At 40.6% G+C, this 26,912-nt stretch overlaps 3 protein-coding genes across 3 annotated transcripts; all 3 read right to left on the reverse strand.

Moving 5' to 3' along the window:
* Positions 1-398: 398 nt before the first annotated feature.
* Positions 399-3,201, reverse strand: LOC112214674. The gene is made up of 6 exons (XM_024373591.1): positions 3,115-3,201; positions 2,663-3,010; positions 1,674-2,024; positions 1,355-1,486; positions 1,151-1,185; positions 399-797 (listed from the first exon to the last, which is right to left on the reverse strand). The coding sequence occupies exons 1-6, from the start codon at positions 3,152-3,154 to the stop codon at positions 660-662; spliced, it is 1,044 nt and encodes a 347-aa protein (XP_024229359.1). The 5' UTR covers positions 3,155-3,201; the 3' UTR covers positions 399-659.
* Positions 3,202-10,045: 6,844 nt separating this feature from the next.
* On the reverse strand, positions 10,046-11,471 carry LOC112214876. The gene is made up of 5 exons (XM_042297803.1): positions 11,147-11,471; positions 10,655-10,996; positions 10,415-10,543; positions 10,264-10,313; positions 10,046-10,162 (listed from the first exon to the last, which is right to left on the reverse strand). The coding sequence occupies exons 1-5, from the start codon at positions 11,469-11,471 to the stop codon at positions 10,046-10,048; spliced, it is 963 nt and encodes a 320-aa protein (XP_042153737.1).
* Positions 11,472-24,685: 13,214 nt separating this feature from the next.
* On the reverse strand, positions 24,686-26,288 carry LOC121839344. Its single transcript, XM_042297804.1, has 4 exons — positions 26,285-26,288; positions 25,808-26,149; positions 25,063-25,413; positions 24,686-24,864 (listed from the first exon to the last, which is right to left on the reverse strand). Exons 1-4 carry the CDS (start codon positions 26,286-26,288, stop codon positions 24,704-24,706), a joined length of 858 nt encoding a protein of 285 aa, XP_042153738.1. The 3' UTR covers positions 24,686-24,703.
* Between the last annotated feature and the right edge of the window lie 624 nt (positions 26,289-26,912).

Genomic DNA, 26,912 nt, shown 5'->3' on the forward strand with positions numbered 1-26,912 from the left:
TAGACAGTCTAGATATTCACGCACTGTACTTACTGTACAAGTGAGATGCAGAATCACCATACAGATGAGTAGTGGGGTCATCTTGCAGTCCATCCTGAGTGGTTACTCTCGCCTGCCCTGAACCAAATGGACTGGTTCAGTACTGTGATCAGTAGGAACCTTTTTTCTCTGATTTGTGGGAAAATACAACAAATAACACCCTTCCTGGTAGGTGTGTGAACTGACACTGCACTTCTTACAAAGAGAGCATTTATTGTAAATAATATATATATATATATGCAGTATGTGTAGTCAGAGATATTCTCATGGTGTGCAAGTACCAGGTCTCTCCTAAATATTTGTGTATGTGGTCGCAGAGATGTTCTGTAGACAGCGTGTATAAAGAGATGTACAGTGTGTATAAATGAATGGTTTATTAGGTTAAAAACAGACAGTCATACAACAAAAACAGGATTCTCTATTAGATGATTTCTTACAAGCTGTCAAAAGTGATGGCTATTTAAGGCATTACAGGATCATTATATAAATCTAACATATAGACAATGTTCAAATTACAGTTTCTTTGTTGTGTGTAAAATGCCATACTAATGTCAGTTACCAAAAGCAGTTTTATTAGGCTACCAATAGTACTTGGAGTCTTGTGACAGTGGTGATATCTTTCACTGCTGCTGAAGGTATCTGACATCAGAGTACACTGCATCGTCTCTGCTGGTCTTCTCTCTCGCTGTTCTTGAGGAGGACTTCTTCTTAGGGGTGAAACTGACAGCTGCATAGTTCAACACGTCACTGTCTTGATTCTGAGGGGGGTGGAGCCATGAGGAAATACATTATGATGACAGCATGATCTACTATATAATGTTTTTATTCTCCTGTGGAAGAAAACACTCTACAAAAGACATGACTGTTCAGACTGTACACACACTACAATGACCTGACAGTCAGTGGAACAGAGACAGAAGTTCCATGGAAAAATCAACAACGATCACAAAGATCAGTAGGCTACATCTAGTACAGTGACGTATTACTTCCAAAAAAGCGTAATAACATAAAAAGCATACATAAACTGAATACTAGCTGAATAATAGCAGTTGTAAAGAAACACTTGTAAAAACTGAAAATATACTGTATTTGAACATTTTGACAAAATTACCTGATTGCCAAACGACTTTGGGACAACAGTCTTCCCTTGAAAGATTGAAATAGAAGAATGCCAGCAATTAATTTGAAGACAATACATTTTTCTGTTTAACCTTGAGTAGTTAGTTAACTATGCTTATAAGTTGGAAATTGAAATGATGTTTGCAGAATGTACATTTTATTGACATGAAACATTAGACTTGATATAAAGTAATACCTCTGCTATCTCTGTTCAGAGTCTTGCACAGCGCCCAGACAAGTAGAAGGGTCACTATCCCCAGAATGATGTTGGAGATGACCAAGGCCAGAACAGTAGGACTCAGATCAAATGGAGAATCATGCTCTGGAACTGTGGAGAATGTACAGGTATTTTGTATTAATTAACCCTTAGTAGTAAGACCATCAAACAATAAAATAATGCACCAATAATCTAATGGTGGTACAGCTCTATCTTGTTGTGACAAAAGTATATACTTTTTTAGGTACATTTTTCTGAATATATCATTGTGCTGATTTACAGATTAAATGGGAATTACCTTCAATATCCATATTGGTCCCGTTCCCAAACAGTATGTCCCCACATGAGGCCACAGCACAGTAGTAAGTCCCAGCATCAGAGAGGCTGAGGTTCCTCTTGGGGAGGTTGTAGACACAGCTCTGTGTAGGAGACCCAGCCTCAGGGCTCTTCTCACACTGATCACTCCTGCCTCCATGGGTGTAAATGATTCCTGGACGGGATTCTCCTGAGCCATGTCTGAACCAATATACACTGTGTTCTCCTGCACAGGTCTTAGTGTGTATTGTACAGTTCAGAGTCACAGAGTCTCCTAGCTGGACTGACTCAGAAGCAGGCTGCTGTACAACAGTATCACTGTTCACCTGAGCACCTTTGAAATTAATAATTTATTATTCAATATTACATCCACAAATACATTTTTTTAATTAACCAGCATTAGTTTTCCTCTTACATTAATGTGATTATTGTGGATTGCCAGAGTAATATAGTAGTTAGATTAAAATGTTTATATGCTTTGCAAGAACAACAATTTTCCTAATAATCCTGTTTACATGGACACATCTGAAATCAGGCTGCAGAAAATTGGCAATCAAAATAAAATGTATACCAGAAGGAGCATGTTAATTTTGGAGAGCATATTTCATTCTGTGTTAAGACATAGAAAGTTTGTAGCTACGTGAAAACGACTTTTAAGACACATACATTGTTGTTCCGAACTGACTTTCCTCGTGCTAAAGGGCTAGTCGTGCTCGACTGGTGCTAGCACATGCACAGATCAAATACACCACCGGAACGCCAATGAAGGTGATGACATGTCCTAATAACTCTACAGACTTCTCAGATAACCAGGTGTTTTAATCGGCGTGTGCGTACTACAATCGCGACCTTACGCCGAGTAAGGTGTCTACATGGCTAACACCGTACTCAGCCTTCTGCCATAATCAGTTTAATAACAAATTACTAGTGTGCATGTAAACGTACGTGTTGTAAATACTGTGTTATCATTACCTTTAACCATCAAGGCAGTTCCAGGTCCAAACTCTACAAAGTTTAAGTGCAAAACTCCACAGTAGTATATTCCAATGTCCTCTGGCTTCGTAGCAGATATAGTTAGGTGACATTTTCTTTTTTCTATCAATACACCAAAACGCCAGTTTCTGAAGTTAGCAAAATATTGTACATGTTTGTAAAAGATCTCTGCCTTTGCCACACACTGGAGTTTCTTGCCAGTGGTCATCTTGTACCACACCATGTGATCAACATTACTGGTTACATGGCATTCAACTGTCACGTTGTCCCCCAACTTTGCTGCTAGGAATGGAGCAGGCTGAGAAATCTCAGATGATTTAGTCACATCTGAAACAAAGTCAGGTATTTCTATTGAGAAAAAGACAATATACCAAACACTTATTATTGAACCCAGATTGAAACTAGACTTTCTTAGGAAATGTGTCACTTACAAGAGTTGCAGAGAAGAAGAAAGACCAAGAGCTCAACCATGTTGTCCTCACCCCTAGCTTTTCTGGTGCAGGGGTGATTTGTTAAGTGCATCCTGTACAAAGTCAGACTCACATATCCTATGTCTGATTGGTCAGATCTAGGTGGCATCTGATTGGTCTGTCAGATTTGTATGTTCCGCTCATCATCTGATTGGCTGCCGAGTAGGTCATTGGTGGAAAGAGGAACAGTCTTTCTATGAAGTTTGAATCAGTGTCACTTTGCAAGAATGGATACAAGACAATACAACCTGAACATATGATGTTTGGATCAGAGGGTCACCCATGTTGTGAGTTAGTGAACTCAAAACTACTTAGGGACTTCCCTGGCTCTACTTTGACTTCACAGTTCACCTAGAGGGTCATTTTTTAACAGTTTAATATATCTAAACGTTAACATATAACATGATGAAAATAAACTAGGATGTAATAACAAACTCATGAAGGAAGCAGTGATTTCTGATCAGAAACCTTTATTCAATTAGCATATTTAAGACATTAGAGATACAATGAAAGCCTACTCATCAAATATTCTAATACAAATAGCTTCTCCAGGTTACAAGTAGAGCTATTTCCTATTTTATTTATGTCACACCCTGACCATAGTTTGCTTTGTGTGTTTCTATGTTTTGTTTGGTCAGGGTGTGATCTGAGTGGGCATTCTATGTTGTGTGTCTAGTTTGTCTGTTTCTGTGTTTGGCCTGATATGGTTCGCAATCAGAGGCAGGTGTTAGTCATTGTCTCTGATTGGGAACCATATTTAGGTAGCCTGTTTGGTGTTGGTTTTTGTGGGTGATTGTCTCCTGTGTCAGTGTTTGTTCCACACGGGACTGTTTTGGGTTTACACGTTAGTTATTTTTGTAGTTTATTCATGTATAGTTTTCTTATTAAAAACAAACATTAATTTCAACCACGCTGCATTTTGGTCCTCTCCTTCGACGGAAGAATCCAGTGACAATTTAGCTGTTATTTACATACTAAAAGCAGTTGTTTTACCAGTCATCACAAGGCCTTCAAAGTTATCTCTATTGTATATGGATGTGGTTTCTGTTCAATGTGGTGAGGTTCTTCCCATATCTCACTCCTGCTGAAGTTACCTGACCTCAGAGTACTCTGCATCCTCTCTGCTGGTCTGGGCTCTCTCTCTTCTGAAGGAGGGTCTTTTCTTGGTGGTGAAACTCACACCTGCATAGTTTACCACGTCACTGTCTTGGTTCTGTGTGAGAGAGGTGGAGCCATAACAAGACATTATACTGGTCACATCTCCTAGATAAACCCCTTTTGAGATGGAGAAAAAAGTGATACAACAAAGAGTTTACCTGATTGACTGATGGGGTTGGTGATCTATCAGTGCATCTATGCATCTTCAAATGAAAAACAAGTAGATAAAAACGTGTTACATATACAAGCTAGCTCGCTGAAACCATCGATATGGTTTGGACATTGGAAAAAATTATAGTCAATGAAAAATCCCACAGCAGAATATTACTGTAACTAGTCATATGCAGGACACATGCAAAACAACAGCAAGGATATTACTGTAACTAGTCATACGCAGGAAACATGCAAAACAACAGCAAGGATATTAGTGTAACTAGTCATATGCAGGAAACATGCAAAACAACAGCAAGGATATTAGTGTAACTAGTCATACGCAGGAAACATGCAAAACAACAGCAAGGATATTAGTGTAACTAGTCATACGCAGGAAACATGCAAAACAACAGCAAGGATATTAGTGTAACTAGTCATATGCAGGAAACATGCAAAACAACAGCAAGGATATTAGTGTAACTAGTCATATGCAGGAAACATACAAAACAACAGCAAGGATATTACTGTAACTAGTCATATGCAGGAAACATGCAAAACAACAGCAAGGATATTACTGTAACTAGTCATATGCAGGAAACATACAAAACAACAGCAAGGATATTAGTGTAACTAGTCATATGCAGGAAACATGCAAAACAACAGCAAGGATATTACTGTAACTAGTCATATGCAGGAAACATACAAAACAACAGCAAGGATATTACTGTAACCAGACATATGCAGGAAACATGCAAAACAACAGCAAGGATATTAGTGTAACTAGTCATATGCAGAAAACATGCAAAACAACAGCAAGGATATTACTGTAACTAGGCATATGCAGGACACATGCAAAACAACAATAAGCCTGACTCTACCTTCAGGCCCTCTGGTCCTTTCCTTGCATATCCAACATGTCAGTAGAATGACAACAATCACAAACACAATGGTTGGTGTGACCAGTGCAAGAGCAGTGGGAGTCAGGGGGAAATCATACTCTGAAACCAAAGAATTACATGATTTATTATGCTCAGCATCTAGCAATACAACCTTAAATTAATATAATAATAATTTCCTCAGGTAAAAGCCCTTACTAAGGATCTGACCCTTTTCTCAATTTTAGCCTAAAATGACATTCCCAAATTCGTTTCTGTTAAAAACGAAGTGAAAGAAATTATCTTCAACGTCCAGCTTGGTCCAGTTCCCAAACAGTATCTCCCAACATGAGGCCACAGCACAGTAGTAAGTCCCAGCATCAGAGAGGCTGAGGTTCCTCTTGGGGAAGTTGTAGACACAGCTCTGTGGAGGAGACCCAACATCAGGGCTCTTCTCACACTGATCACTCCTGTTTCCATGGGTGTAAATGATTCCTGGACGGGATTCTCCTGAGCCATGTCTGAACCAATAGACACAGTGTGTATTGTACAGAGTCACAGAGTCTCCTGGCTGGACTGACTCCGACACAGGTTGCTGTATAACAGTCTTTCTCTTTAAAGTTGTGTCTGATAACAAAGTTAAATAACAGATCAAATGTGATAAAATAACTATTTACAAATATTCGGAGAACATACTGTATGTGAAGTAGTTCCCAATGTCCTCTTGTTTTGTGTCAGAAACATTGAGGTGAAATGTGTTTTTGCCAGCCAGCACAGAGAATCACCCATCATCAAATTTGTTGTAGAATTGCACATCACTCTGGTACTTGGAAGATTTAGCAATATATTGAAGCACCATGCCAGTGGTGAGTTTGTACCATACCATGTAGTTGATGTTCTCACTGGTCATGTGGCAATCAATAGTCATATTGCCTCCTTCTGGAAAGAAGCAGGCTGAGCAATGATTTGTGTTTTAGATACTCCTGAATTATAATAATAAATGTACCATGTTGAAAGCACATGTACCAAATATAGTAATGTATGTTTAACAGTTATAAGATTAGTAAATTGAGATAGATGTTACTTACAAGCTTTCCAGATGAAAAGAAAGATGAAGAGTTGGTCCATCTTGCTTGTTCCTTCAAGTGATGATATTGACCTGTGTGAAATGCAGTCTCTCTACAGAAGAGAAAGGAAACTTGTGTTTGCTTTCATTGGTTGATCTCCGGTACCATCTGATCTGGATGTTCAGATTTGATTGGTTGGCCCGGTAGGTCATGAATGCAACAAACACTGTCCATTCATGTTGTTGTACAGCTTGAACATGTGTTACAACTTTATCACATTGCAAGTTTGAATATGTCAATTTTTTCTTGTATTTTTAAGCTGAATGTGACGAGTGTGGATTCATCCTTTATTAGACCTAAATACAGCTCATACTGTCTACAATACTATATACTACAGCCGTACACCTGAGGGCTTGTCCACCGGAATGTATAAGACATAACCACAAGCATCAATGGATCACTTCACTTCATCAGTTGTTCTTGCCGTTGTTGTCCATGGGAGTCATACAGTAGTTGTGACGTTGTTGGCCACATTTTATGACGCTGTCATCCTCGAGGGCTTCTACGACCACCACACATCACTTCATTACACAGAGAAACATCTACAGAAACAATTATAATAGTCTTTGCTTAACCAGCAATATCTCATATACATTTATTCTCCAATGTATGGACAGATAAAAGCCCTTCCATGATATAAATATGAGGAAGCTCTTTCTTCTTGTCCCAGATGATGATGATGCTTTACATCACACTTAAAACTGTCATGTGCGTGGGGCAAAGTACTTCAGAAGTCTAGGTCAAATGACCCAATAGAAAGTTCATTGTGGTTTTTCACAGATTTCAGCTGAGTATATATATATATAGATATCAAGCTGCCTCATGAAAATAGTGGTCTACTGTTGCTAACATGTGCAACTTGAAGAGAGATTATGGAGTATGTGAAACAACTGATTGACACCACTGAGACATCCTGCTGGAAACCACATAGAGAGAAAATCAATGAAGAAAGACAGAGAGAGAAAGAGAGCCAGAGAGAGAAAGACAGAGAGAGAAGGAAAGAAAGAAAGAAATGCAGAGAAAGAGCGAAAGACAAAAAGAGAAGAGAAGGACATAGAGAGAGAGAGAAAGACAGAGAGAAAAACAGAGAAAGAGAGAAAAATAAAGAGAGAGTGAGAGACACATATTTCCCTCAGATTACACAGATCCACAATGAAGAGGTGTGCTTTTTCCGTAAAGTTTTAAAGTTCCATGTATAACACTTGTATCTTTTATCAATGTTTATTATGAGTATTTCTGTAAATTGATGTGGCTCTCTGGAAAATCACCGGATGTTTTGGAGGCAAAACATTACAGAACATAACGCGCCAATGTAAACTAAGATTTTTGGATATAAATATGAACTGTATTGAACAAAACATACATGTATTGTGTAACATGAAGTCCTATGAGTGTCATCTGATGAAGATCATCAAAGGTTAGTGCTTAATTTTATCTCTATTTCTGCTTTTTGTGACTTCTCTCTTTGGCTGGAAAAATGGCTGTGTTTTTCTGTGACTTGGTACTGACCTAACATAATCAGATGTTTTGCTTTCCTTGTAAAGCCTTTTTGAAATCGGACACTGTGGTGGGATTAACAACAAGTTTATCTTTAAAATGGTGTAAAATACTTATATGTTTGAGGAATTTTAATGATGAGATTTCTGTTATTTGAATTTGTCAAGTTGATCCTGTTAACGAGATCTCAGCCGTAAGAAGTTAACTAACCTCCAGACGAGCTTCAATGCCATACAACTCTCCTTCCGTGGCCTCCAACTGCTCTTAAATGCAAGTAAAACTAAATGCATGCTCTTCAACCGATCTCTACCCACACCTGCCTGCCCGCCCAGCATCACTACTCTGGACGGCTCTGACTTAGAATATGTGGACAACTACACATACCTAGGTGTCTGGTTAGACTGTAAACTCTCCTTCCAGACTCATATTAATCATCTCCAATCCAAAATTAAATCTAGAATCAGCTTCCTATTTCGCATCAAAGCATCCTTTACTCATGCTGCCAAACATACCCTTGTAAAACTGACCATCCTACCGATCCTGTCATTTACAAAATAGTTGGATGCAGTCTATCACAGTGGCATCAGTTTTGTCACCAAAGCCCCATATGCTACCCACCACTGCGACCTGTACGCTCTGTGAGTGTAATATTTCCTTTCATTTTTATTGTTTATTTCACATTTGTATATTATTTACTTCACTTGCTTTGGCAATGTTAACATATGTTTCCCATGCCAATAAAGCTCCTTGATTTGAGAGAGAGATTTTTATTATTTATTTCACTTTTGTTTACTACCTATTTCACTTGCTTTTGCAATGTTAACATATGTTACCCATGCCAATAAAGCCCTTGATTTGAATTGACAGACAGACAGACAGACAGACAGACAGACAGACAGACAGACAGACAGACAGACAGACAGACAGACAGACAGACAGACAGACAGACAGACAGACAGAAACAGAGGGTGCTGTGCAGAAGATCTGCAGGCCTCACGAAAGTGTAGCTAGTTACAACGTCGTGATTTGTTGACAGCAGACCACAGCCTACCTGTAAATAGGTTACTGTGTATGTGAGGGGGTGTGTAGGATGCAATAAGTAGACCTATGTCTTAAAACACTTTTTTTTTAAAGAAGCTACGACAGAATGATGCCTGGCGATGGCCTGTCCTCCTTCTGTGGTGGTGGCTGTTGTGCAACTTTCACTATGAGTAGATCTGTAGGCAAGCGGCCTAAATCATTTATCGTAACATGATGTGGTACTGCTAGACTTCACATAACTTAGTCAACTTTGATCTACACATTTGTGTTGATTGGTCTTTGCTGCATGAAGGGTCTATTTCACACCCACTAACTCGTGTGAACAATACAGGGCCCTAAGGGACAAAGTGGAGAGTAGTGTGGGTGCAGGTCAGTCTTCCTGTGTTAAATGTCTATAAGAGGTTAGTTTCCATCAGTGGAAAGTTACTGCAACACTTCCACCTTCACCACAAGGCTTTGTAAACAGACCATAATATCTGAGACAGTTAAGAGCATCCGTCTGTACAACGCGCCACATCATCATAGTATGCAGTGGGTTCAATTTATTCAACTTCAAACAGTTGGATACACTTTATTTTTCTTTATACAAGCAACTATTTTACTGTTGCTAAAATAGGCACAACAAATAAATACAAATAATAACAATCTGTAAAGGTGCCCTTGAGCATGGCACTTAACCCTAATTGCTCCAGGGGTGCTGTACAATGGTGACCCTGGCTGTGAACCCACTCCCTGCGGGTGTCTCAGGGGGAGTTGGGGTTAGCAACAACAACAACAAAAACATTTTCAATACACAGATGTGTACCAAGACAAATATAAGCATCCCCCAAATTATTATTATTATTAATATTTTTCAAATGTAAAAATTGGTTTGTCAGAGAAGCAATGCAATCAATTGTTTCAACTTTGTATAACAAAAAAAGCTATGACCACTGTTTATCACATTTGACTGCTTATGCATTCACAGATAGTTCATGAAGCTAGAACTAGTTAATAAAGAGTTATCTAGTATAAAATTATCATTGGTTCATTCATCCAGTTCTACTGTCTGATCCCAGCATACACCACTGTCTCCATGTGACCTCTCTGTCTTCTAGACCTGTTCTTCTTGTTGCTCAGATTCAGAGCAACGTAATGGAGACTGTCTTCATCTTGGTCCTGTGAAGCACAAAATAGCATTGTTGACATGCAATTAGTTAAGTTGGTTAAAGACAAGCTTCACAATAGACTTCAGACAATATAAAAGTATTTCTGCTTACCCCTGCATCTGATCTGGTAACTGAAGGACTTCTGGTCTGAGAGACGAGTCCTAAAAATAATTACAAAAAAGATTAGGATACTTCTACTTCTTCCACTACTGAAACAACAACAAATGGTGACATCAACGAATATCAAGGGATAGTAACTTACCTCTGCACTGCACACATGTTGTGTTGTTCATCTTGTACATGATGCAAACCAGGACAATGATCAAGGTGAACGTGACACACAATACTACACCCAGGCAGGACACCAAGAGAAGAGGATCTGCTCTATGGTCTGTTGAAATTCAAACTGTAATAGAAGAAACCCAGAATAGCAAGTAAATGTATGTTCTACATAGTAGACTATACAGTAGATATAAAATAAAATAGAATCTGTATCACCTACCGTCAATGTCCAACTTGGTCCCGTTCCCAAAGAGTATCTCCCCACATGAGGCCACAGCACAGTAGTAAGTCCCAGCATCAGAGAGGCTGAGGTTCCTCTTGGGGAGGTTGTAGATGCAGCTTTTCTCAGTCTCAGTGCTTTTCTCACACTGATCACTCCAGTTTCCATGGGTGTAAATTATTCCTGGACGGGATTCTCCTGAGCCATGTCTGAACCAAAGGACACTGTGTTCTCCTGCACAGGTCTCAGTGTGAATTGTACAGTTCAGAGTCACAGAGTCTCCTGGCTGGACTGACTCAGACACAGGCTGCTGGAGCACAGACATGATGTTGGACTCTGAGTCTGAAGAGAGTGAGTAACTAATGTAAGACTAAGTGGGTGAAAACATGAAAAGCCATGTATTCATCACTAGCATTTGATGAAGCAGTTGTACAAACATACCAACATACAGGGCCACACAATTCAAAAATGAAGAAGCAAATGTTTAGTTACCTTTGACAAATAAAACAGTTCTGTCTCCATATGTGAGCTCATAGATGGCTGCAGTGGAACAATAGTATGTAGCTGAGTCCCCTGGCTCTGTGTTGGATATGGTCAAGTTACAGCTGTAGTCTCCTCTCCTCACACCCAAACGTTCGGTCTCAGTAAAGTCCTTGATAAAGTTGATGGAATAATAACTATCTTGGCCAACATAAAGAGATGATGCCATGAGGAGGGGTTCCTGTCCAAAACTCTGCTTGAACCAATTAAATCTGGTCACTGACTCATCTGAACTAAGACAAGTGAGAGTCACAGTGCCTCCCAGCTCAGCAACCATCACAGGGGTTGGTTGGATTACGTTTAGTTTGGTAAAAGCACAAACTGTCAAAGCAAACAAACAAAATGGATCAAAGACAAAGACATTTCTACACATTACAGACAGAACATCCACTTCACTCATATTCAAACTGCATACTACAAATGATTAAAAAAAGGAACTCAATTAAAATGTCTTACACAAGTTGATGCAAAACAAAAATACTTCTCTATTCATCATTGTAACATTAGTCCCTTCTGCACTGTATAGTGTGTGGGTCTGACAGTGGGACACTTTATATGCACCTAATATAGGACAGCACTTTACATGTACCTTTCATGCAGTAGGAGGGAACACTGAAACGAGAGATTTTATTGGCTGACTACAATCTTAGACGTGTGTCCCCTGGCTTACCATAGTCTGAGCTTCTCAGGAATTACTTATTAAAAATACATTTTAAAGCAGGTCAGAGTAACTTGATCAAGGCAATCAAATATTTGCTTGATACTGCTGATTCTTTTTTGAGAGAAATTAAACATTGACTGAAGGACGTCATAGGACGTCATTGTGAATAAGAATTTGTTCTTAAACTGACATGCCTAGTGAAAATTAAGGTTTAACTAGGAAATGGTGAATGATCTCTAGTGCTGCTAATACTTCCGACCTCAACCCAGCCCAGCCCAAGGGTTACACACTTTCTACTCTTGTTGAATCCTTTAGGGTTCTTAAATGTTTTCAACTCAAGACCCAAATGAGAAATTGACTGTCCTCCCGTGACCCAAATCGTCCTCCAATGACCCCAAGTGAAAAATAAATAGTCTGTGATTAAAGATGTATTCTAATACCTCAGGACCTATAGTTTAAGAAACCCTGCACAGTTTAGCATTTGGAAAATGCTTTTGCTTGTTATTTGTATTCTTGACATACTTTGCACATATAACTGAGCGGCAGGGGTCTGGTGTTTACTGTCCAGATGAACAGGTGAAGAGAGGTGTGTAAAGACCCCCCCCCCTCAAATCAGAGAGAGAGAGAGAGAGAGAGAGAGAGATAAAAGCATAAAGGACATTTCATCCCACAGTGTTAGTCCATGAGAGACCCAGTGATGTTCACCTCAGCCGGTCTCACTCTACACTGAGCTGCTCCTTCCTGTCACTCACACCACAGGAAGTCATGCGTACCCTCACTGGCCCCTCCTCTACCTCAGACCCCAATCATATTCTCTTTATAAGGTGCTTCTCAGAATAGGGGGCTGTGATTAGTGCAAAGCCAAGAAGGGAAATACTAAGTGGGGAATAACATCAATGTAAAGGCAATTTTGGTTTAACTCTTTATTTGTCTTTAGAAGTGATCAGTATAATATAGTTGTCTACTGCTGGGTACTTTGACCCTCAGGGTCACCCTATAAAAAAATAACCAAATGTGACTGATTGCCTTGATTCGATCTTATGTCGCAAAATTGAAATTGTGTTTTTTACGTTGGATTAAAGCAGAGACACAGAGCTACAAAATGGTAACCTGGGCAGTTAGCAGAGCGGCCTCTTCAGTTTCCCAAGAGCCCTGCTTACCTCCCCCGGAACACTTCGCTGGAGAGTCGGGAACCTATCGGCGTTTGTCATGTAGTGTTCTCTCATCATCGAGCTGCAGCCTTCCTACCCCTCGGACCTCTCGAAGATAGCGTACCTCATCACGATGAGGTCCGGGAGGGCTCTCGCCTGGGTTACGGCCGTGTGGGAGCAACAGTCGGCCGTATGCTTCGGTCTGGAGGAGTTTGTGGCGGAGGTGAAGAAGGTTTTTGATTCCCAATAATCTAGGAGAGAGGCTGACCGGAGGTTACTCCAGCTTTGGTAAGACTCCCACAGTGTGGCAGACTATGCGATGGACTATGCGATGGATTTCCGCACATTGACAGCTGAGAGTGCCTGGAACCCGGAATCGCTGTTCGACACATTCCTGTACAGATTATCAGAGGAGGTTAACGACGAATTAGCAGCCCGGGAACTACCGATGGATCTTAACTCGCTCATTGCCTTGACCATCCAGATCGATGGGCGGATACGGGAACGTAAGAAGAAGACGAGGTCCGATTCCACTCTCCCGCCCAAGAATTCCAACTCACCTCCGAGGCATCACGGAAGTCCCCGACGTCTCCGGCCAGTCAGAGCGAGCCAATCAAGACCTGGAGACAACTCTTCACTGCCTTGTCTCCGCCAACCCCACCACCTGGAGCCAGCAACTAGTGTGGGTTCAATTCGCCCGTAACACCCTCCTCTGCTCTGCCACTGGACTCTCGCCTTTCGAGTGTTCTCTGGGTTATCAGCCCCCGCTCTTCCTGGAGGAAGAGGTCGGCATACCCTTGACCCAGATGTTTGTCTGCCGCTATCGCCGTACCTGGAAGACAGCCCCTGTCGGCTCGTTTCAAGACCACCTCCAGGTATTGACGACAAGCGGTCCACCACCAGACCCTCGGCTCCCCGGTATTGTCTCGGGCAGAGGGTATGGCTGTCCACTCAACCTTCCCCTCCGGGTGGAGTCCCGCAAACATTCCCCCCGCTTTATCAGTCCTTGCCCCATCTCCAAGACCCTCCTGTCTCATCAACGGCTAACCAGTGTACATGGTGAGGCGCCTCCTGAAGGTTTGACAGTGGGGCAGGGGATTCCAGTACCTGGTTGACTGGGAGGGTTTTGGCCTGGAGGAGAGGTGCTGGGTCCCCACCAGGGACATCCTGGACTCAGGCCTCATGGCTGAGTTCCAACGCCGGCACCCCTGTCAACCAGGTATGCGCCCAGGTAGGATGCCAGGTGGCGCCCCTAGAGGGGTGTACTGTCACACGCTGATCTGTTTCACCTGTCTTTGTGCCTGTCTCCACCCCCCTCCAGGTGTTGCCCATCTTCCCCATTATCATCAGTGTACTTATGACTGTGTTCTCTGTTTATCTGTTGCCAGTTCATTTTGTGTTGTCAAGTCTACCAGTGTTTTTTCCCGTGGTTCTGTATGTCTCTAGTTCCTGTTTTCTAGCTTTACGGTTACTGACCTCTGCCTGCCCTGACCCTGAGCCTGCCTGCCGTTCTGTACCTTTCGGAATCTGCTCTGGACTAACAACAGGTTTGGTGTTTGCCCCCCTACTTGTTTTGTACTAAACTTTAGTTACTTCGAAACTGTCTGCATCTGGGTCTTCTCCTGAGCCTTGACACTTTGAATGTTTTGGTCCATACTGGAGAATTATTCTTTGTCTACACCCATTCAGCATAGTTCACACCATATTATGTTTTAGCCCCACCCATCTCTTTTAAGGGTTGATCCGAGTGTTCTGTCCTACACATAAAATATAGTAGGATTTAAAATTCTATTCAAAAATATGGAAAATCAATGTATTCAAAGATATGGACAACACATTTTCCTCCTCTTCCATCCTCCTCCACTTTATCATCTTGTAGCAGCATACACTACATGGTGGTCCAGCTCCTTCTCCTCTCCATCTTCCTCTTCTAGAACTGTTGTATTGACAAAGAAGGTGTGGCTATGTGGATACAATCCACAGAAACACAGGACACAGTCAGCTACAGTTGAATTCGGAAGTTTACATACACCTTAGTCAAATACATTTAAACTCCGTTTTTGACAATTCCTGACATTTAATCCATAAAATTCCGTCATACATGTAGGTCAGTTAGGATCACCACTTTATTTTAAGAATGCGAAATGTCAGAATAATATTAGAAAGAATGATTTATTCCAGCTTTTATTTATTTCATCACATTCCCAGTGGGTCAGAAGTTTACATACACTTAATTAGTATTTGGTAGCATTGCCTTTAAATTGTTTAACTTGGGTCAAATGTTGCAGGTAGCCTTCCACAAGCTTCCCACAATAAGTTGGGTGAATCTTGACCCATTCCTCCTGACAGAGCTGGTGTAACTGAGTCAGGTTTGAATGCCTCCTTGCTTGCTCACGCTTTTTCAGTTCTGCCCACAAATGTTCTATAGGATTGAGGTCAGAGCTTTGTGATGGCACTCCAATACCTTAACTTTGTTGCCCTTAAGCCATTTTGCCACAACTTTGGAAGTATTCTTGGGGTCATTGCCCATTTGGAAGACCCATTTGCAACCAAGCTTTAACTTCCTGACTGATTTCTTGAGATTGCTTCAATATATCCACATCATTTTCCACTCATGATGCCATCTATTTTGTCAAGTGCACCAGTCCCTCCTGCAGCAAAGCAACCCCACAACATGATGCTGCCACCCCCATGCTTCACGGTTGGGATGGTGTTCTTCGGCTTACAAGCATCTCCCTTTTTCTTCGAAGCATAACAATGGTCATTATGGCCAAACAGTTCTATTTGTGTTTCATCAGACCAGAGGACATTTCTCCACAAAGTACGATCTTTGACCCCATGTGCAGTTGCAAACCGTAGTGTGGCTTTTTTATGGCGGTTTTGGAGCAGTGACTTCTTTCTTGCTGAGCGGCCTTGGGCGGCATGCAAACAATTGTTGGAAAAAATGACTTGTGTCATGCACAAAGTAGATGTCCTAACCGACTTGCTAAAACTATAGTTTGTTAACAAGAAATTTGTGGAGTGGTTGAAAAACAAGTTTTAATGACTCAAACCTAAGTGTATGTAAGGTTCCGACTTCAACTGTATTTACACTTTTGTGGAATTTCCAAATGGCTTCATTTCCAAATGGCTCCTTTGAAAACCATTGTGGAAATCAGGAGATGAATTACAATCGTACAGATACGAGATACCCACAGGCTCTGATCCATTGACTTGCTTGAACCATACTGTGTGTCCCAAAGCCTTTGTAGACATTGGAGCACTGCAAGATGATGGTATCCCCAGTATGGACCTCCATAGTCTGAGACTGAGAAACCAAAGCAGAGACCAAACATAAAACACAGAGAACAAAGTTAATTATTATTATTGCTGACATCACATGCATATGTTAGAAATCAGGAAGAAGTGCTGCACTGAACATTCTGGTTATACTTGATGGATCCAGTCAATCTTACTCTCAGTCTCCATGTTAGCTTTAACAGTAAGTAGCTTATTTACTTAATACATAGAGAAGTAGAACTTGTAGGACGTTTCTGGCCATTCTGTGTGAAGATATATTCTTCTCTGTATGGTTGAGAATCAGAGAAAGCCTCTTCATTCACCCTGAGATCACAGTGAGATCAAAAGGGATTTCATTGGTAGGGGGCGTGGTAGTTGTATTAGACCACAATGTCTATTTACAGAATGCAGAATTGACACAGACGTTTTATGTGGAATGTAAAAACAGAAATGTAGCATATTTGTGTTCAATCAAAATGGAAATGGTGTTTGGGTTCGGTTGGGTTCATATAGGTCAGCGTTTCCCAAACTAAAGGTTGCAACCCCATGTAGTATGTGTAGTGCGTATGTTATCGTATGTGTGTTTGTGTCTGTGTGTATGCATGTGTCTGGGCCAATGTTTGTGTTGCTTCACAGTCCCCGCTGTTCCATAAGGTGTTTTTTAATATGTTTTTAAAATCTAATTGTACGGCTTGCGTCAGTTACTTGATGTGGAATGGAGTTCCATGTAGTCATGACTCTATGTAGTACCGTGTGCCTCCCATTGTCTGTTCTGGGCTTGCGGACTGTGAAGAGGGTGTCCGAGTGTCCGAGCTGTGTGCCAGTAGTTTAGACAGACAGCTCGGTACATCCAACATGTCAATACCTCTCATAGATAAAAGTAGTGATGAAGTCAATCTCTATTCCACTTTCAGCCAGGAGAGATTGACATGCATATTATTAATATTAGTTCTCTGTGTACATCCAAGGGCCAGCCGTGCTGCCCTGTTCTGAGCCAAGTCCTTTTTTTGTGGCACCTGACCAGACAACTGAACAGTAGTCAAGGTGCGACAAAACTATGGCCTGTGGGACCTGCCTTGTGTTGTTAAGTGTTGTTAACCTCTTGAAGCTATGGGGCACTATTTTTATTTTTGGAGAAAAAAAACAGCAGAGCACTTCTCCCCATTTGAGCTATTATCGCATAAATATATTGTAACCATGACAGTTTACAGTCTGGTGTTACTCCAAGCAGTTTAGTCATCTGAACTTGCTCAATTTCCACATTATTTATTCCAAGATTTAGTTGAGGTTTAGGGTTTAGTGAGCGTTTTGTTCCAAATACAATGCTTTTAGTTTTAGAAATATTTTGGGCTAGCTTATTCCTTGCCACCCACTCTGAAACTAACTGCAGCTCTTTGTTGAGTGTTGCAGTCATTTCAGTCACTGTAGTAGCTGACGTGTATAGTGTTGAGTCATCCGCATACATAGAAACTTTGGCTTTACTCAAAGTCAGTAGCATGTCGTTAGTAAAAAATTGAAAAAAGCAAGAGGCCTAAACAGCTCCCCTGGGGAATTCCTGATTCTAACTGGATTATATTTGAGAGGCTTCCATTAAAGATCACCCTCTGTGTTCTGTTAGACAAGTAACTCTTTATCCACATTATAGCAGGGGGTGTAAAGCCATAACCCATACATTTTTCCAGTAGTAGACTACGATCAATAATGTCAAAAGCTGCACTGAAGTCTTTCAAGACAGCCCCCACAATAATTTTATCACAAATTTCTCTCAGCCAATCATCAGTCATTTGTGTAACTGCTGTGCTTGTTGAGTGTCCTTCCCTATAAGCATGCTAAAATTCTGTTATCAATTTGTTTACTGTAAAATAGCATTGTATCTGGTCAAACACAATTTTTTCCAGAAGTTTACTAAGGGTTGGTAACAGGCTCTTTGTTCAGCTACTTAAGCCAGTAAAGGGGGCTTTCCTATTCTTGGGTAGCGGAATGACTTTAGCTTTCTTCCAGGCCTGAGGGCACACGCTCTCTAGTAGGCTTAAATTGAAGATGTGGCAAATAGGAGTGGCAATATCATCTGCTTTTCTCCTCAGTAATTTTCCATCTGTATTTTCAGACCCTGGTGGCTTGTCATTGTTGATAAACAACAATAATGTTAATAATGACACAATCAATACAAAAAACACTCCCTGACGTTATTCTGGCTGAGAGCCGGGAAGCAAGTGCAGGGAGTGAGTGTTTTAATAAATAAACGCAACATAACACGAACAACACACAGACATGGAACTGAAACAGAAACAATAACAGAAACAATAGCGACTGGGGAAGGAACCAAAGGCAATCACATATATAGGGAAGGTAATAAGGGAAGTGATGGAGTCCAGGTGAGTCTGATGACGCGCAGGTGTGAGTAAAGATGGTGACAGGTGTACACCATAACGAGCAGCCTGGTGACCTAGAGGGAGCACACGTGACATAATGACAAACACTGCGTGTCACTAGTTTATAGATTGTCAAAGGACACATACAGGTGTCTGTAAGCATGGCCGGGTGTGGCTTGATATCATTGGTTAATTTACAGATATAAATAGAACATTTAAAAAAGATCAAAATCACAAGAATCGCTTCAGATCAAAGTCTACGTTGACACCGAATAGAGCAATGGTCTTTAAATACAAGATCCCCAAAAAAAAAAAGTACCTAACAGAAATACAATGCTCCGAGGTTCATACTTTAAATTCGTGCATGGTTTTACCCACATCATTTTTACCACAAGGACAAGTAAGAAGATAAAAAACTGCCTTAGTGGAGAATGTGATAACACCTTTGATTGGGATCTCTTTCCCTGTTTGGGGGTGTTTGAAAGATCTACATTTGTAAGTGCCATTGCATTGAGCGCAGCCATTACACTTGTAGTTTCCATCCTGAAGAGGCGCAAATAGACGTTGCACAAAATACCCCTGCACAACATTTATTTGCACACCTACTAGATGGAAGTCTATGCCCCAGTATGTGTTTCAGCCATTTCCAGTGCTGTGTTTCAGCCATTTCCATAACACTGTGTCTACCATGGAGAAGCACTCCATACTCACAGATCCCCTTAGGGGTACCAATTCTGCCAGCACAGGCTGAGATATAATGGGATACATGGTACCATCTAGAACACACTGGATAGAGGACAAAGTTGGAGATGGAAATATTTGCTCATGGTGTAAATCATTCTGAGGTAAAGGGCTCATGTTTGGCAAAATGATGTAGACATAAATTAATACATTTGAAATTTGCGTAAAAGTTACAGTAAAGCCATGTCAATAAGTTAGAGGACAATGTCATTATCTTACAGTAAAGCCATGTCAATAAGTTAGAGGACAATGTCATTATCTTACAGTAAATAGCTACTGAAACAGAGGAGAAATGGACTAGGAAGACTAGATATGCACATACAGTACTTAGTGAGATGCAGAATCACCATACAGATGAATAGTGGGATCATCTTGCAGTCCATCCTGAGTGGTTACTCTCACCTGCCCTGAACCAAATGGACTGGTGCAGTACTGTGATCAGTAGGCTTCTTGTCTGACAGTTACAGAGAAAGGAACCTTTTTTCTCTGATTTGTGGGAGATACAACAAATAACACCCTTCCTGGTAGGTGTGTGAACTGACACTGCACTTCTTACAAAGAGAGCATTTAATGTAAATCATATACAGTTGAAGTCGGAAGTTTACATACACTTAGTTTTTCAACCACTCCACAAATTTCTTGTTAACAAGCTATAGTTTTGGCAAGTCGGTTAGGACATCTTCTTTGTGCATGACACAAGTCATTTTTCCAACAATTGTTTACAGACAGATTATTTCACTTGTAATTCACTGTATCACAATTCCAGTGTGTCAGACGTTTACATACACTAAGTTGACTGTGCCTTTAAACAGCTTGGAAAATTCCAGAAAATGATGGCATGGCTTTAGAAGATTCTGATAGGCTAATTGACATAATTTGAGTCAATTGGAAGTATACCTGTGGATGTGTTTCAAGGCCTACATTCAAACTAGGTGCCTCTTTGCTTGACATCATGGGAAAATCAAAAGAAATCAGTCAAGACCTCAGAAAAAATGTGTAGACCTCCACAAGTCTGGTTCATCCTTGGGAGAAATTTCCAAACACCTGAAGGTACCACATTCATCTGTACAAACAATAGTACGCAAGTATAAACACCATGGGACAGCCGTCATACCGCTCAGGAAGGAGATGCGTTCTGTCTCCTAGAGATGAACGTACTTTGGTGTGAAAAGTGCAAATCAATCCCAGAACAGCAAAGAACCTTGTGAAGATGCTGGAGGAAACAGGTACAAAAGTTTCTATATCCATAGTAAAACGAGTCCTATATTGACATAACCTGAAAGGCCGCTCAGCAAGGAAGAAGCCACTGCTCCAAAACCGCCATAAAAAAGCCAGACTACGGTTTACAACTGCACATGGGGACAAAGATTGTACTTTTTGGAGAAATGTCCTCTGGTCTGATGAAACAAAAATAGAACTATTTGGCCATAATGACCGTCATTATGTTTGGAGGAAAATGGGGGAGGCTTGTAAGCCAAAGAACACCATCCCAACCGTGAAGCACTGGGGTGGCAGCATCATGTTGTGGAGGTGCTTTGTTGCAGGAGGGACTGGTGCACTTCACAAAATAGATGGAAACGCGAGGGGGAAAAATTATGTAGATATATTGAAGCAACATCTCAAGACATCAATCAGGAAGTTAAAGCTTGGTTGCAAATGAGTCTTCCAAGTCAACAATGACCCCAAGCATACTTTCAAAGTTGTGGCAAAATGGCTTAAGGACAGCAAAGTCAAGGTACTGGAGTGGCTATCACAAAGCCCTGACCTCAATCCTAAAGAACATTTGTGGGCAGAACTGAAAAAGCATGTGCGAGCAAGAAGGCATACAAACCTGACTCAGTTACACCAGCTCCTTCAGGAGGAATGGGCCAAAATTCACCCAATGTATTGTGGGAAGCTTGTGGAAGGCTACCTGAAACGTTTGACCCAAGTTAAACAATTTAAAGGCAATGCTTCCAAATACTAATTGAGTGTATCTCACGGTCGTCCTCCTCTTCATCTGAAGAGGAGAGGCGAGAAGGATCGGAGGACCAACATGCGGCGTGATATGTGTTCATGTTGAATGTTTAATAAAAGAAAGAACTGAACACTGAAACACTATACAAAAACAGTAAACAAAATAACAACCGTGAAGCTAATGCGAGCTGCGCTGAAACAAGCCATCAACATAGACAATCACCCACAAACAAACAGTGCAACCCAGGCTACTTAAGTATGATTCTCAATCAGAGACAACTAATGACACCTGCCTCTGATAGAGAACCATACTAGGCCGAAACATAGAAATCCCAAATCATAGAAAATCAAACATAGACTGCCCACCCAACTCACGCCCTGACCATACTAAATAAATACAAAACAAAGGAAATATTGGTCAGAACGTGACAGTGTATGTAAACTTCTGACCCACTTGGAATGTGATGAAAGAACTAAAAACTGGAATAAATAATTCTCTCTGCTATTATTCTGACATTTCACATAATTTTTTCAATTTAAAGTTTCAATTAAGTTTTCTTGTTTTTCAAATCAACCAACAACACTTTGCACATTCACAGATGTGACAGGCTATATAAAAAATTTTTAAAATACAAAATAATAATAAAAATAATAGTTATTTTTATATATATATATGAATATATATATACACATATACATACACACATACATACACATACACACACATATCCTACATACAGTGGGACAAAAAGTATTTAGTCAGCCACCATATGTGCAAGTTCTCCCACTTAAAAAGATGAGAGAGGCCTGTAATTTTCATCATAGGTACACTTCAACTATGACAGACAAAATGAGAAAAAAAATCCAGAAAATCACATTGTAGGATTTTTAATGAATTTATTTGCAAATTATGGTGGAAAATAAGTATTTGCTCACCTACAAACAAGCAAGATTTCTGGCTCTCACAGACCTGTAACTTCTTCTTCAAGAGGCTCCTCTGTCCTCCACTCATTACCTGTATTAATGGCACCTGTTTGAACTTGTTATCAGTATAAAAGACACCTGTCCACAACCTCAAACAGTCACACTCCAAACTCCACTATGGCCAAGACCAAAGAGCTGTCAAAGGACACCAGAAACAAAATTGTAGACCTGCACCAGGCTGGGAAGACTGAATCTGCAATAAGTAAGCAGCTTGGTTTGAAGAAATCAACTGTGGGAGCAATTATTAGGAAATGGAAGACATACAAGCCACTGATAATCTCCCTCGATCTGGGGCTCCACACAAGATCTCACCCCGTGGGGTCAAAATGATCACAAGAACGGTGAGCAAAAATCCCAGAACCACACGGGGGGACCTAGTGAATGACCTGCAGAGAGCTGGGACCAAAATAATAAAGCCTACCATCAGTAACACACTACGCCGCCAGGGACTCAAATCCTGCAGTGCCAGATGTGTCCCCCTGCTTAAGCCAGTACATGTCCAGGCCCGTCTGAAGTTTGCTAGAGAGCATTTGGATGATCCAGAAGAAGATTGGGAGAATGTCATATGGTCAGATGAAACCAAAATAGTAATAACTCAACTCGTCGTGTTAGGAGGACAAAGAATGCTGAGTTGCATCCAAAGAACACCATACCTACTGTGAAGCATGGGGGTGGAAACATCATGCTTTGGGGCTGTTTTTCTGCAAAGGGGCCAGGACGCCTGATCCGTGTAAAGGAAAGAATGAATGGGGCCATGTATCGTGAGATTTTGAGCGAAAACCTCCTTCCATCAGCAAGGGCATTGAAGATGAAACGTGGCTGGGTCTTTCAGCATGACAATGATCCCAAACACACCGCCCGGGCAACGAAGGAGTGGCTTCGTAAGAAGCATTTCAAGGTCCTGGAGTGGCCTAGCCAGTCTCCAAATCTCAACCCCATAGAAAATCTTTGGAGCGAGTTGAAAGTCCGTGTTGCCCAGCAACAGCCCCAAAACATCACTGCTCTAGAGGAGATCTGCATGGAGGAACGGGCCAAAATACCAGCAACAGTGTGTGAAAACCTTGTGAAGACTTACAGAAAACGTTTGACCTCTGTCATTGCCAACAAAGGGTATATAACAATGTATTGAGAGAAACTTTTGTTATTGACCAAATACTTATTTTCCACCATAATTTGCAAATAAATTAATAAAAAATCCTACAATGTGATTTTCTGGATTTTCTTTCTCATTTTGTCTGTCATAGTTGAAGTGTACCTATGATGAAAATTACAGGCCTCTCTCATCTTTTTAAGTGGGAGAACTTGCACAATTGGTGGCTGACCTAAATACTTTTTTGCCCCACTGTATATGTGGTTGCAGAGATTTACTGTAGACAGAGAATAGAGATGTACAGAATGTAAAAATGTATAGTTTATTATGTTAAAAACACATAGTAATACAGCAAAAATGGGATTCTCTACCATATGATTTCTTACAATAAAAAGCTGTAAAAAGTTAAGCTATTTAAGGCATTGCAGGATCATTATATACATCTAGCACACAGACAATGTTAAAACAACAGTTTGTTACATTGAAAATTCCATAGTAATTTTTGGTACTAAAAGCAGTTTTATTATGCTACAAATAGTACAACTTATTTTTGTAGTCTGTGATAGTGGTGATATATTTCACTGCTGCTGAAGGTATCTGACATCAGAGTACACTGCATCGTCTCTGCTGGTCTTCTCTCTTGCTGTTCTAGAGGAGGACTTGTTCTTGGGGGTGAAACTGACAGCTGCATAGTTCAACACATCACTGTCTTGATTCTGAGGGGGGTGGAGCCATGAGAAAATACATTATGATGACAGCATGATCTACTATATAATGTTTCTATTCTCCTGTGGAAGAAAACACTCGACAAAAGACATGACTGTTCAGACTGTACACCCACTACAATGACCTGACAGTCAGTGGAACAGTGACAGAAGTTCCATGGAAAAATCAACAACAATCACAAAGATCACAAGGCTACATCTAGTAGAGTGACCTTTTACTTCCAAAAAAGCTTAATAACACAAAATGCACAAATAAGCTGACTTCTAGCTGTAAGGCAAGTTAAATGGCAGTTTCTTGTAAAAACTAAAATCATACTATATTTATAAATGTTGACAAATTTACCTGATTGCCGTGGGACGTTGGGACATCAGTCCTCCCTTCATAGAGATTGAAATAGAGGAAGGCCAGCTATGATTTTTTATGACAATCTATCTATTTGTAACCTCATGCAGTTAATTAACAGTGCTTATATGATGGACATTGAACTGATATTTACAGAATGTACATTGCATAGAGATGCATGAAACATTAGATACATCAGCTATATCATTATAACATCACATACATTAGATATAAAGTAATACCTCTGCTATCTCTGTTCTTGCACAGCGCCCAGACAAGTAGAAGGGTCACTATCCCCAGAACGATGTTGGAGACGACCAAGGCCAGAACAGTAGGACTCATATCAAATGGAGAATCATGTTCTGGAACTGTGGAAAGGGTATCAGAGAATTCATATTGTATTCATGAGCACTTAGGAAGATCATCAAACAGTAAAATATTGAATCAAAAGCTGATGGTGATATTGTATAGCTTGTTGAGACAAGATAATGAGGTCATTTGGAGGTAGGCTGTTTGCATGAATATACAGTATTGTTGGGGATATTTACAGATTAAATGGGATTTACCTTGAATGTCCAGCTTGGTCCCGTTTCCAAACAGAATCTCCCCACATGAGGCCACAGCACAGTAGTAAGTCCCAATATCAGAGAGGCTGAGGTTCCTCTTGGGGAGGTTGTAGACACAGCTCTGTGTAGGAGACCAAGCCTCAGGGCTCTTCTCAAACTGATCACTTCTGTCTCCATGGGTGTAAATGATTCCTGGACGGGATTCTCCTGAGCCATGTCTGAACCAATAGACACTGTGTTCTCCTGCACAGGTCTCAGTGTTTACTGTACAGTTCAGAGCCACAGAGTCTCCTGGCTGGACTGACTCAGACACAGGCTGCTGGAGCACAGTCATGTCTCTTGACCCTGAACCTGACAAGAGGATTTATAAGTCAGTAAATCTGTTCCCAATGTTGTGTCCCAAGTTAACATTGTTGAAATCATACACAGTCATTTCTGATTATGGAAATGCAGCATAATTAAGCCATTGTATCCTAAACATAAAGTGGAAAAAAACAAAAGATTGTAGTTGCAGAACATAAGATGCTATTTCCTTTGTTTGTAGAATGTTTATAAGTCAGTACAACTGTCCCCAATGTTGTGTCCCAAGTTAACATTGTTGAAATCATACACAGTCATATCTGATCATGCAAATACAGCATAATTAAGCCATTGTATCCTAAACGTAATGTGGAAAAATCCCTTAACATTATAAGTGCAGAAAATGAGTTACTATTTCCTTTGTTTGTAAATTCAGATGTTGTACCTTTCACAGTGAGAATGACTCCTGCTCCAAACTCCACCTGGTTGGCATACGAGTTCCCACAGTAATATGTGGCTGAATCAGAGAGTTGCATGTCTGAGATCTTTAGGTGATTCATTCCTTCACCGCTTTGCACTGAGAAGTGAGTGTTACCCTTAAATTCATGGTAAAATGTTGCATTCTTGTTATACTTGTAAAAGGTTAATAAGAGTTGAGGATTGTCACCCATTGTTTGCTTGTACCACATAAGGTACAGTGCCAGGTTGCCTTTATAGAAGCAGTGCAAAGTCACAGTCTCTCCAACATTGGCCATAATAAGATGCATTTCCAAGGATTGTGCAGCAGCTAAAATACACACAGAAACATGATCCATTACTTACACAAGTCCTTTATATACCCCAAAAATACCTATATGAATTGCATCAATTAAGTACCTGAGTCTACATCCCTTAAGCAGAGAAATATCAAAGTTGGACTTACCCATCTCTACAAGAAGTGCCAGTATCAGACACAGTGCCATCATCTTTGAAGATGTCCTCTTCACAACCTGTGTGTTGAGTGGAAAAAGTCCACCTACTGTATGTAGACAACACTTCAACTATGGGGTTATTGGTGATTGGTCGAACTGGGCGCGTCATTTTTGTTAACATCTTATTCAGGCAACCATGGTCTTCGTAACTGAAAATCACTCATATAATCCATGCAAAGTGAACCAATGCTTACTGTGTAGGATATTGTGGAGAGGGTGGGTGAAGCATACACACTTTGTGGTGTCTAGATGATAATTTTATATATTTTTTCAACTTTGTATAGTTTGCTATTTAGGCACCAGTTGAATCAAAGATGTCCAATACTGAGGCAGTGTTTAAGAGAATATATGAATATGATTAATTTAATTGGGTGAAAAGTATAATATTATCTGGTAAGTATGCAGTACATTTTCAAGCATACATTACACATACATACACCTGTATCCTCTTGTTATTAAACTCAGTTGTGTGCCTGAGATAGATTTAGCCCCTCCCCATGTAACAGTTACAGGCAGTACTCCTGATGACCTTTAGGGATAGAACATATCCTGACATGAAGGGTGAACAGGGGTGGAGCA

The sequence above is a fragment of the Oncorhynchus tshawytscha genome, linkage group LG15 (assembly GCF_018296145.1).
Source record: "Oncorhynchus tshawytscha isolate Ot180627B linkage group LG15, Otsh_v2.0, whole genome shotgun sequence".
NCBI classification, from domain to species: Eukaryota; Metazoa; Chordata; class Actinopteri; order Salmoniformes; family Salmonidae; genus Oncorhynchus; species Oncorhynchus tshawytscha.

What these genes read in the sequence shown, in the direction of transcription:
- LOC112214674 (XM_024373591.1), bottom strand. Translation starts at nt 3,154, where the DNA reads ATGGTTGAGCTCTTGGTCTTTCTTCTTCTCTGCAACTCTT. An exon ending in TCTGAACAGAGATAGCAGAG is followed by an intron (nt 1,186 to 1,354) that starts GTATTACTTTAT and finishes CAATCTTTCAAG; the next exon opens with GGAAGACTGTTGTCCCAAAG. An exon ending in CAAAGTCGTTTGGCAATCAG is followed by an intron (nt 798 to 1,150) that starts GTAATTTTGTCA and finishes CACCCCCCTCAG; the next exon opens with AATCAAGACAGTGACGTGTT.
- LOC112214876 (XM_042297803.1), bottom strand. Translation starts at nt 11,471, where the DNA reads ATGGTTGCTGAGCTGGGAGGCACTGTGACTCTCACTTGTCTTAGTTCA. An exon ending in AACTGTTTTATTTGTCAAAG is followed by an intron (nt 10,997 to 11,146) that starts GTAACTAAACAT and finishes CACTCTCTTCAG; the next exon opens with ACTCAGAGTCCAACATCATG. An exon ending in AACATGTGTGCAGTGCAGAG is followed by an intron (nt 10,314 to 10,414) that starts GTAAGTTACTAT and finishes AATTATTTTTAG; the next exon opens with GACTCGTCTCTCAGACCAGA.
- LOC121839344 (XM_042297804.1), bottom strand. An exon ending in AGTCATTCTCACTGTGAAAG is followed by an intron (nt 25,414 to 25,807) that starts GTACAACATCTG and finishes TCCTCTTGTCAG; the next exon opens with GTTCAGGGTCAAGAGACATG. An exon ending in GACCAAGCTGGACATTCAAG is followed by an intron (nt 24,865 to 25,062) that starts GTAAATCCCATT and finishes CCCTTTCCACAG; the next exon opens with TTCCAGAACATGATTCTCCA.